A 12,296-nucleotide genomic window follows, 5' to 3' on the forward strand; every position below is an offset into this window, starting at 1 on the left:
CAGTGTGTTACATATCATTTAGTTTGACCTATCTTTGAAAATTCAAATATTCATTTAGTATAATATGTTAGAAACATATGTAAGTAAAAGAAAATGACCTGGGTATTGTGTACAAAGCAAGTTTTAGCACCTTTTGTATTAACTTTTCCTGGGGCAACACAGATAAACGTCTCATACCAAATAGAGAACCATTCTACCCATATAGCTTGCTGATGTGGTGATTTTACTGGGCTAATTTCCAGCAGTTGAAGGCTACTTACAGGAATTTGGATAACGTAAAAATAGCTGCATCATAGAGAAGCTGCATCTTTCAGCACTGGGACAACCTCCAAAGCTGCATAGATGGAGCCCCACCCTGAGTTACTTTTCCTCCTACATATTCTAGCGCCTCTCACGACATGTCCCTCTGGAGCAGAACCACTTGCATCTGGGGTCAGGGTGTGCAGGAGGGAACAAGTAGCTCCTATCTCAAATGAAGTTCTAGTGCCCCCCCCACACACACACACCTCCTAGAAGGAAATTGCTTTGCTCAGGGTCTCTTGCAAGGAATCAGCAGCGATGATTACAATGGGACTTCCTGTCTTACTCCAAAGACAACATCCCACAATGTCACAGAAAGTGTTGGATGTCAGAATAAACAATATTTTCCAGCTCTAGGGACCCATTCAAGACCTGGCCTTGTGTTTGGTAGATAGACTAATTCATTGCACACTGACCAACTGCCCGACAAGAAGCAATTTAAAGGATGAAGGTCTCTTGTGATGAGGAAGTGTGAGTCAGCTTGCTCACATCTGGGTTGATCAGGAAGTAGAGGAAGGCCTTGACTGCAATCATTTATGGGCTATAACCCTTAAGGCCCACCCACTGGAGACTCATGGAGATAGTCCATATTCCAACCCTAACATCCAGTAAGTGCTCTACCACTGAGCAGAATCCCGGCTCTTACTTGGATTTCCCTCGCTTCACAGGACAGCCCGGGCCTGCCTTTGTGTACCCATGAAATAACCACATGAGTAGATTACAGACCACCATGAATATAAGGCCACTTCAGAGTGCTTTACTAAAGCCTTTGACAGGGCAGGCTCCTGTCATAAAGTACACTTACCCTGAAGTGAAGCAGGGTAGGTTTTATAAAGTCAAAACCCACAATCACATCACACCAGAGTGACACAGGGCAAGAACAAGAGTTTTCAGTTGATTAAAACCTTTTGTTGTATGTTGTAAAGCAATGGACCACCGGGTGTGGTGGCATATGCCTTTAATCCCAGCACTCGGGAGGCAGAGGCAGGCGGATTTCTGAGTTCGAGGCCACCTGGTCTACAGTGTGAGTTCCAGGACAGCCAAGGCTACACAGAGAAACCGTGTCTTGAAAAAACAAAAACAACAACAACAACAAAAGCAATGGACCTTCGCTGTAGGTGTGGCTGCATAAGACTCTTCTGCTCATCTCAGCAGGATGTGCTCAGCCAATGGGAAGTGCTGGGTGAAGACTGTGGTCGTAGGGAAAGGCAACGCATTGACCCATTATAAAAGGGGTAGCGTTGGGTACTCAGGTACAAAGGCTGTTCATTGTTTGACAGAGTTTAATAACCAGTTAATTAAACAGTCTGTAAAAGGGACAAGAGGACTGGGGAGGCCCATAAATAGTCACCCATGATTCCAATCAAACTAACCATGGAACTGAGTTTTAGGAAAGTATTTATATCATAAGGACCAACTGTTATTTGGATCCATAGTCTGGTATGGCTTACCGAAGACATCAGACAATTTTCTATTATAAACATCATTTTTAGAAGCAGCAGAACTAGTAAGAAGAAATTCCATGTGTCAGAGTCCAGTCCTAGGTAACTATTGTGGCTAACCCTATAGGAAGCATTATGGCTAATATTACTCTGAGTCTGAAAAAAGGAACATGGTAATTCCTATCTCTCAGTGTCTACTGTTGACTTCCAGGATTGTCCTGGGAGTAGAGCCAAAGACCTGTCATTTCTGGAAGGTGACTTGGAGAGGTCTCTTCTCCAGATAGTGTTGTTTTCTTTCCCCTGTACGTTTTGGATCCACAAGATGACACTTGTGACTAGTGTTTAAATGGACGCCCATGGTTAAGCCTGCTGTGCTGACTGGCCTTGTATCAAAGTCGGGTGATCAGTTACCTCTCAGCCCTGGAATTAGCTTTTGCTAAGAGGAATATTGAATGTCAAGATAGAAGGCATAGCCAAGTGAACTAGCATGCAAGTCCCATACCAGCTGTCAGGCTTAGGCACAAGGTTCCTCTATTCACAGCAACCACATATGACATTTGACACACATGGCATCTGCAAATAGACATTTATGAGACATTGAAAACAGAGTAATTACTATTTGCCTCACTGTTGCTTGAGAGTAGGCACAAACTCTAAGATCTCCACTGAGTTAGAGAATACTTCCTCCTGCCATGTGAAATGTGGGAAATAATTTGTGTTTTATAGAGATGGGGAGATTTTCCTGGTCTGTCTTACACAGCTAGAGACTGGAGCAGCAGACTCAGGCAAATTTTATTTTCTCATGCATCCCTATCCTGTTTATATTCAAACCAATGCATTCACCCTGTTAAAATGAGGTTGCTTGACACCTTGCTCTGGTGGCTGAATACCAACGTGGAGGGAGATTTTGGTTTGACATAACACTAGTTAAGAGGATGTTGGTGGTCAAGAAGAGGCTGAGCAGAGGTGACTAGCTGTGGCTTATGAGTCTTTCATACACCAGCTCCACTAGGACTCCCAGAAGCCAAGACTCCAGAGAAAGTGCTCCTCTCCAATTGGTAGTGCTGTGGTCTCTGGAGGACACACATAACCCAGGAAGCTTTTCTGCCAGCTCTTCCTCCAGCTTCTTGGGGAATAGCTACTGTTTCTGATCAGAAGACAAAAAGAAAAGCCTCATACAATTGGCCGTGAATATATGTTTGTTCATGCCTCCTCAGAAAGAGTCACACAACAGTGTCCGCGTCTCATCTTAAAATCACTATTGAATGTGCACTCAGTTTGCCTACACTTTTGCCTATTGTTAATGATGTTGGTATTAATATTCATGGACAAGGGTTTGTGTAGGTAAATGCTTTCATCCAGTCTATAAGCCAGGTTATCTGGCCACTGGTTAGGGTAGTCTTTCAACATGGTTGTATAGTTTCTAATCTGTAAGTTTTATTTTGCTTTGGATAAATTTATTTGTGATTATTTTATTCTTTTTATTGGTTATTATTATTATTATCATTATTATTATTATTTTACTTATTCACTTTACATCCAACTCACTGCCCCACTCCTGCTCATCCCTCCCACTATCCTTTCCCCATCCCCCGTCCCCCATCCCCTTCTCCTCTGAGTGGATGAGGCCTCCCTGGGTATCCCCTTACCCTGGCACATCTAGACTCTGTGAGGCTAGGCACTTCCTCTCCCACTGAGGCCAGACAAGGCAGCCCAGCTTGAACATATCCCATGTACAGGCAGCAGCTTTTGGGATAGCTCTTGCTCCAGTTACTCAGGACCCACATGAAGACCAAGCTGCACGTCTGCTGCATATGTGCGGGGAGGCCATTCCTCAGTTTCTGCTCCATCTCCTGTGCCTGCATTTCTTGTAGACAGGATACATTTTGGGTTGAAAGTTTTGTGACTGGGTTGTTGTCCCCATCGCTCCACTGTGGTTCCCACCTGGCTACAGAAGGTGGCCTCTTCAGCTTCCATATCCCCAATACCCCGAGTCACAGCTAAGGTCACCATCCTTGATTCTTGGGTGCCTCCCTTATCCCAGGTCTCTGTCTCTTCCTGGAGATGCCCCCACCCCCCATCCCTGTCAGCTGCAGATTTCCATTCATTCTCATGGCCATCTAGCCATCTGTCTTGTCTCTTCCCACTGCTGATCCTGAATCCTCCAGTCCCCTCCCCAATCCTTGTCCCACCCAGTTCCCTCCCTCCATCTGCCTATTACAAGTAGTTTATTCCTCCTAAGTGGGGGGTGGGGGGCGGCTTTGTTCTTGTTTAGCTTCTTTGGGTCTGTGGAGTGGACTATGGGTGTCCTGTATTTCATGGCTAACATCCACTTATAAGTGAGTTCATACCATGAAAGGTCCATTCAATTGCCTGCAAAATTCACAATGCCTTTATTTTAAATTGCCTAGTAGTATTTCATTGTATAGATGTACCACGTCTACTTTATCTATTCTTCAATTGAGGGACATCTAGGGTTGTTTCCAGCTTCTAGCTATTATGAATAAAGCTGCTATGCACATAGCTGAGCAAATGTCTCTGTGGGATGGTGGAGCACCTTTTGGGAGTGGTATAGCTGGGTTTAGAGTTAGAATTATACCCAGTCTTCTGAGAAACAGCAAACTTGATTTCCAAAGATGTGCAAGTTCGCACTCCCATCAGCAGTGAAAGATTGATCCTCTTGCTCCATATCCTTGCCAGCATGAGCTGTCACTTGAGTTGTTTGTTTGTTTTTCAAGACAGGGTTTCTCTGTGCAGTCCTGGCTGTCCTAGAATTTACTCTGTAGACCTCAAACTCAGAAATCCGCCTGCCTCTGCCTCCCAAGTGCTGGGATTAAAGGCATGTGCCACCACTGCCTGGCTGAGTTTTTTTGTTTGTTTGTTTGTTTTGTTTTGTTTTTCGAGAGGGGGTTTCTCTGTGTAGCCCTGGCTGTCCTGGAACTCACTCTGTAGACCAGGCTGGCCTCGAACTCAGAAATCTGCCTGCCTTTGCCTCCCAAGTGCTGGGATCAAAGGCGTGCGCCACCACCGCCTGGCTGATCTAGCTGAGTTTTTTAATCTTAGTTATTCTTACCCGTGTAAGATGGAATCTCAGAGTTGTTTTGATTTGTATTTCCCTAATGACTAAGGACGTTGAATATTTCTTTAAGTGCTTCTTGGCCATTCCAGATTCATCTACTTGAGAATTCTCAGTTTAGCTCTGTGCCTCATTTTTTAATTGGGTTATTTGGGTTGTTGGTGTCTAACTTCTTGAGTTCTTTATAAATTTTGGATATTAGCTCTGTCAGATGTAGCGTTTGTGAAGATCCTTTCCTAATCCGTAGGCTGCTCCTTTGTCCTATTGACAGTGTCCTTTGCCTGACAAAAGCTTACTTCCTAGCCATGACTATTGTTAGTAACACATTTCCCAAACAAGCTCTTGGTTTCCCTTGTCACCCAGTGTTCATGATTTCCAAGTCCATCACAGACCTCATGATAAGGGCAACTAAGGATCTCAGATTGTAGTAGCAATTCATCACCCTCATAATCATAGAATTATGGTTTTCTTTCATGTTATTCATATCTAATATAGTCCTAAAATGGTGTTTTTTTTAAAAAAATTATTTATTTATTATATGTAAGTACACTGTAGCTGTCTTCAGACACTCCAGAAGAGGGAGTCAGATCTTATTACAGATGATTATGAGCCACCATGTGGTTGCTGGGATTTGAACTCCGGACCTTCGGAAGAGCAGTCGGGTGCTCTTACCCACTGAGCCATCTCAGCATCCCAAATGGTGTTTTAAAGATACATCTATTTATACATTAGTGTGTTCTTGAGTGTATGTATATGTACCATATGCATACAGGGTCCCTCAGAAGTCAGAAGAGATTCCCTAGAATTGGAGTTATGGGTGGTTTGTGAGTTGACATGTAGGTGCTGGGAACCAAATTCAGGTCCTCTGCAAGAGGAGTGAATGCCCTTACCACTGAACCACTTCTCCATCCCCAAGCTTGTTTGTTTGTTTGTTTGTTTGTTTGAGACAGGGTTTCTCTGTGCAGCCCTGGCTATCCTGAAACTCACTCTGTAGACCAGGCTGGCCTCGAACTCAGAAATCCACCTGCCTCTGCCTCCCAAGTGCTGAGATTAAAGGCATGCACCACCACTGCCCAGCCATCCCCAAGCTTTTATATATGTTCGTGTGCATTGGTCTCTCTGGGTGAGGATATCATGTATGTACATGTACCCAAGCCTATCTAGGTTTGTGGAGGCCAGAAGAGGACACAGGGTGCTCCTCTATCATTCTCTGCCTTTTCCTTGAGGCAGTGTTTCTCCCTGAACCTGGCACTTAGATTTAATTTGCTAGGCTGGAAGCCAGCAAACCCCCAAGATCTTCCTGTGTATCCCCACCCAACATCAGCTGGGGGTACAGGCATGAGGAGGTAAGGGTACTGAGATCTGAACTCCACTCCTCGCCATTATGCATCAACTGCTCTTAACTGCTGAGCTCTCTCCCTCCCTCTCCCCTTCCTCCTCTCCCTCTCTCTCCCTTTCCCCCTCTCCCTTTCTCCCTCTCCTCCTCTCTTCCCCTTCCCCCTCTTCTCCCTCCCCTCCTCCTCCCCACACTCTCTCCTCCCAAGACAGGATTTCTCTGCATAGCCCTGGCTGTCATGAAACTCTGTAGACCAGGCTGGCTTCAAACTCAGAGATTTGCTTGCCTTTCCCTCTAAGAGAGCTAGGATTAAAGGCATGCACTACCACCACCACCACCACCACCTTGAGCCTTGGGCTGTCTCTATTTAAAAACTTAAACATAATTTTAAGTTCATTCTTTGATCATTTCATAGTTGCATGTAATGTGTTTTGATCAAAATCACCCATCCTCATTCTTAATCCCCGTTAAGTTTCTTCCCAGCATACCCTCCTTCCCTTTCTGCTTTGACTTGTTTTAACCTCAGAACTTTACTTATAGTTGCTTGTATGTCCAAGTGTGTGTGCCTATTTACTGGATCACCAACTAGTGGTTGGTTACTCCCCTGAAGAAAATGGCTCTTGCACCCTAGCAGCCATTATTAAACGTTGACAATTCCTCAGCTAGCACTGGTCCCTCACATGCCCCTCCCTCAAGCTGGAATGTTGATTACTGATCTTGTGCTGGTCTAAAACAAAATGTGATTTTTTTCCTTATAAAAGCAATACTTCTTTGTTGTAGAAAAATTTGGGGAATACAGAAAACTTCAACATAATAAAATCACTCAAAAGCTGGGTGTGGTGGCACATGCCTTTAATCCCAGCACTTGGGAGGCAGAGGCAGGTGGAGTTCTGAGTTCGAGGCCAGCCTGGTCTACAAAGTGAGTTCCAGGACAGCCAGGNCTATACAGAGAAACCCTGGCTCGAAAAACCAAAAACCAAAAACAAAACAACAACAACAACAACAACAAAATCACTCAAAATGCCCAATTAAAATGTTAACATACTTTATATTTTTCAATATAACCAAGTCATTACTGTATATACAAGGGTGACCTTTTAAAATCTAAAGTCTAAAATGTTATTTTATGTCTTGTTTAAACTAAGAACTTAGCATTCAAATTCCCAAAGTGTTTTTGATTATTTGTATGTGTGTGTGCGTGGGGTGGGGGAGGTAATAAGGCACCGTGCCATAGCACTAGCACGGTAGATCAGAACAATTTTATTCTGTCTTTCTACTCTTTTACAGGAGATCAATGGGTACAACTCGGCTCCCCAAGCTTCTGCAGCAAGCTATCTCACAGGCCTGAAAGGAGAGTTTTGAGAATTTAGAAAATACAGGGTCAGAGCAAGAAACACAGCTCTTGTCTTAAAGGGGATACGAGTTTACTTTTGGGGTAATTTTGAATGACCATGGACTGTTAGCTTAGCATTTCCTCTAGGCTCTGTCCAGCAGTAACCTAGCAATGGCCAGGTACAAGCCAGCAGCCAGGCATATAAGTGTAGAATCCAAAATAAGTTCAAGACCACCCAGCCCCTTCCCCCTTTAAAGGGACTTCCAAAATGTATAGGTTCAGTAGTCAGAATGACCATGACTTTTGTGTTTTGGTTCAGATCGTGCCTAGATTCTTATACTACCCTTAGGACTAAGTTTAGAGATCCTGAATAATGACCAGACTAAAGCCTGCAGCTGCCAAAACAAGATTAGCAGGTCTCAAAAAATTTCCCTACCCCGCCCCACACTGAAGTCTGAGAAAGACCACAATCCACCCTGACCTTGTCGCCAAAACTCCCCTGTTGTTAATAGCCGTGACTTAATAGCTGTGACATTAATAGCTGACCCATAAGTTCAAAACATACTGCCACTTTGCTGACCAACCACAAGGGCAGGCAGAGTGAGGGACTAGGACAAACCAACCAATGCCTGAAAGGGTTACTTGCTACACCAATTAGAATAAGCCAGCTACCCCTTTGCCTGAAGTTGCCCCTTACAAAGGTATTAAAAAGTGTGTTCTTTGTTCATTCAGGGGTCTCTCCTCTGGCCTGCGTGCTGAGAGGGGGGTCCCCAACATGTTGGAATAATAAAAAACCTCTTGCAGTTTGCAGCGATCCTGGTCTCTGTGGTCTTTGAGTGAGGGTCTTTTGACGAACTCCCTCTCCTTCTCTCTCTCTCTCTCTCTCTCTCTCTCTCTCTCTCTCTCTCTCTCTCCATGGACCCCCCAATACACACCATAGGACCTCTTCCCGGCAAGATTTCTTTTTCTGAGGCAGAACGCCTGCCTTTTCTCCCCAGTATCCCCGTACTGGGTGACCTGTGTCTTCAGGGAATCTGCCCTGGTCTCTGGCTGTCACGTGATAACCTGGCCAGCCAGTTTGTACCACCAGTCTTGCAAATGGTAAAAATAATAACCTTTTTCCTCCCCCATGGTCATTATTATATCTTTGTTAGTGCCTTCGGGCTCTCCAATGGGATGCCTCCTGGAGAACTTAAAACCCCTAAAACAAATGCCTGATCTAAAGGCTTTTAGACCTTCACAGTCAGACTTGGCCTTAATACCCACTAGATAACGACTAAATGTCCGCCTAATGGCATTTTTTTTTTTTTTTTGAGACAGGGTTTCTCCGTGTAGCCCTGGCTGTCCTGGAACTCACTCTGTAGACCAGGCTGGCTTCGAACACACAAATCCACCTGCCTCTGCCTCCCAAGTGCTGGGATTAAAGGCGTGCGCCACCACTGCCCGGCTCTAATGGCATTTTTGAGATCAAAACAGTTATTGCCAGCAATCCAGAAAATTGAAGGTTTTTTTCTTACCTTCACACCAAATCTTCCCTTTTTTCTTTCTCTTCCCTTATGATCAACCACCCACATACATCTCATGAAAAAAAACTGGATTAAAAAAAGGTGTAAACTTTGTGCAAGGTCTGAGGATATAAAAGCTTAAGTTAGGAGGATCTAAAAAATATCTAAACAATATTCGAGGGTCTAGGAAGACGTTTTGAGGTCGATAATTGCACGATATAAAGGTTGGAGGACATAAAAAAACGGGTGGTGAGCTGCGCGTGGTGGCGCACGCCTTTAATCCCAGCACTCAGGAGGCAGATAGTTCTAAGTTCGAGACCAGCCTGGTATACAAAGTGAGTTTCAGGACAGCCAGGGCTATACAGAGAAACCCTGTCTCCACCCCCCCAAATAATTTAAAAAAAATTTTTTTTTTTTTGTTTTTCGAGTTAGATCCAATTTTGGAGTGGGTGGCATTTTGGGGGGATGAGTGGGGTATCCTTTGGAACTGTCAATAAGGTATTTAACATCTGGACCGGCACCACTGTAACCTCTCCTGCGGTTTTGATCAGTCTTTGCAGACAAAGATTCTTTTCAGCAGTTGTCGTTTTCAAGTTTATTCACAATCTTGAGACTATTACTCAAAAAAAAAAAACAAAAACAAAAACAAAAACAAAAACCTATTTTGTGTGTGTACATGAGGACGTGTGTGCGTGGGTTCTACGGGGGTCAGAATCCGGATTTAGATAGATGCCTTGGAACGGGCTGCTGAGAACTGAACTCTGGTCTTTCACAGGACCAGCAAGCGCTCTTCACTGCGGAGCCATCTCTCCAGCACGAAGAGATTACTTTTAATATTCTAATATAATCTGTTCTACTCTTTGTTAAGTCACAAAACAGGCCCCAGAAGGCAATTGTGGCTTCTTCCCCAAACAGAAACCTAAAGTCATCATTCCTCAAAACCTCGTGAAGCCTGTTTCTGTTAGTCAGGAAAGCCACCACTTCCTCCTCCGCCCCTAACCGTCAATTACCCCGTGAGCTGCATCTCATCATGTAACGCTAATATTTCCACTCCGGCTTATCTGAGCAGAAAGACACTGTCCAGCCAATATTAACCTTGGTTCTACGGAAACCGACGGCAATGATGACGTTGGTCTCTTTAGAAGGAAATCAACTGTTGACCAGATGCAGCACCCGAAAAGTCGGATTGATTAGGGCACGGCCAGCAGCACTGCCGTTTTAGGCCCGCTTTGTGACGTGGCACCCGTGGAATCTAGAAAGCCGTTCCCGGGGAAAGGGAGTTAAGTGAGGCTCGAGCCTGGGCGAGACGGTCACGTGGTCTGGAGCGCGCGCGGGAGGGGCAGGCGCGCCGGGCCGCAGCGCGGCGCACAGTGATGACGCTCCGTCCCCATCCGCCCGCGACGGAGCTGCGTCACCGGTGTTCGGCGCTCAGCTCCCGGAGCCCGCAGCCGCCGGAGGCCCCAGGGCTGGCCTGTCTGCCGCTCCCGGGGAGCCTGGTCCGCGGCGCGATGAGGCGCAGCAAGGCCGACGTGGAGCGCTACATCGCCTCGGTGCAGGGCTCCGCCCCGTCGCCCCGAGAGGTAAGCGGGTCGGCCTGGCCGGGCCGGCGGTGGCGGCGGCGCCGGCGTCACGGCTCCCGGCGGCCTCGACTCCCCGCTGGAGTGGAGGCGGCCGCGGGCGGCGTGGCGCTGCTGAGCACCGGAGGCGTGGGGACTGCGGCCGCCAGCGTTTAGCGTTTCCACTCGGGGCCGGCTTCCTCGGCCTCGGCTCCGTAGGCCGGCGTGGGGCGCTCTGCGGGGTTCGCCCGGCCGGCGCCGTCCGTCTCCGGGATAGCTAGGCCCTGACACGGCTGCCGCGTCTCCCGGGGAGGCTGACGCCGCGCGGCGGTGGCCTTGTACGCTTGTGTGGGTGGCTCCACGGACCAAGCAGGGCGCGAAGGAAGGGCGCGTCAGCACAAACGACACGGAAGGCCCTAATTGAAGTCTTCTAGTGCTGTGCCCCGCTTCCCCAAACCCCTTTTGGAGGCTGCTAGTCGGAATGCCTCCTAGGCGGTAGCTGCAATACCTTAACATTTCTGACGTTATTTCGTAACGTGTTTCGTGTGCGGGTTTAATTCATTAACGTGTTGTATTTATTTTGGGTTCTTAGAGAGTGTTGGCCGGTGGAGAGAGATGTACAGAGGCTCTACACTCAGGGTTTTTTTTTTTCTTTTTCTTTCTTTCTTTCTTTTTTTTTTGGAGGGGGGGAGGTGGTGTTGAACAATCAAGTTCTGCCGTTTGTAAACTAACTTGGTACAGTATAGACTCTTCATCAGTAAACGGCATTTTGTCCTTGTTAGTGTTACTAAGGATGGTTCGTGTTAAACATTTAGGAAAGACTTTGAGATACAAAGAGTCTGGGCTTCAATTTTTGTTTACAAACGCCCAATTCAGTTGTATATTATTTTTTACATTCTGTCTTTGAAGGTTTTATGGTCATCTATGTATACCAAAGTTCATGAACATACAAGTCAAATGGTTTTTTTTTTGGTTGTTGTTACTTACTTTAAAGCCTCTTCTTTAGATGGCTTCTGCGGGCTAAATAATCCAGTCCAGTAAATCTACAACCCCTCCCCCAATCAAATCCAAAGCGATTTTAAAAGTCTCAAGTTCATTTAGTGCTGGTATGCCAAAAGTGGGAAATTTTACACCTAGTTTCCTCTGATGGATCAAAATCAGAATGCCAGGGTACAAGAATTATATGAAAGTGCTTTCAGGTTTCTGTCTATAAGGTGTACATTTTAGATAAATGTGTTTATATTTAGATTTGGGATTTGTTACCAGGATATGTAACATGCTTGAAGATATTTAAAAATCTAAAAAACAAACACTAAAAAAAAAAAACAAGACCCTGAAATCTAAAACTGCCAAGCATTTCAGATAAAGCATACTAAAGTAATAGTATCTAATACTATGTAAATGTGTAAATAGTTGTTACATTGTGTTAGGAACCATTTCAAAGTCTCTATGTATTCAAATAGGACTTTTGAGTTGTTTTTCTTTGTTTTGAGACAGAATTTCTATTATGTTCTGGAACTCACTGTGTAGACCAGGCTGGCTTCAAACTCACAGAGATCCACCTGCCTCTTCTTCCCCAGTTCTGGGATTAAAGGTGTGTGCCACCACATCCTGCTACCATTTTTTTTTTTTTTAAATATTACTTTATCTAAGGTTGGTTGGGTTGTTTATTATTGATTTGGATAGTATGACAACTATAAGAAATTTTTTGTTTTAACTAGTTCCATTGTTCACTTTTGTGGCATTTA

General features: G+C 45.3%; 1 protein-coding gene across 1 annotated transcript in view; it reads left to right on the top strand.

The window, feature by feature from the left end:
• Positions 1-10,399: 10,399 nt before the first annotated feature.
• Positions 10,400-12,296, top strand: part of LOC110326481 (E3 SUMO-protein ligase RanBP2) — a 47,007-nt gene continuing 45,110 nt past the window's right edge. The window contains exon 1 of the mRNA XM_021204962.2: positions 10,400-10,572. Coding sequence (XP_021060621.1) covers positions 10,501-10,572 — 72 coding nt within the window. The 5' untranslated portion in view covers positions 10,400-10,500. The remainder of the gene's footprint in view (positions 10,573-12,296) is intronic.

The sequence above is a fragment of the Mus pahari genome, chromosome 9, assembly GCF_900095145.1.
Source record: "Mus pahari chromosome 9, PAHARI_EIJ_v1.1, whole genome shotgun sequence".
Taxonomy (NCBI): domain Eukaryota; kingdom Metazoa; phylum Chordata; class Mammalia; order Rodentia; family Muridae; genus Mus; species Mus pahari.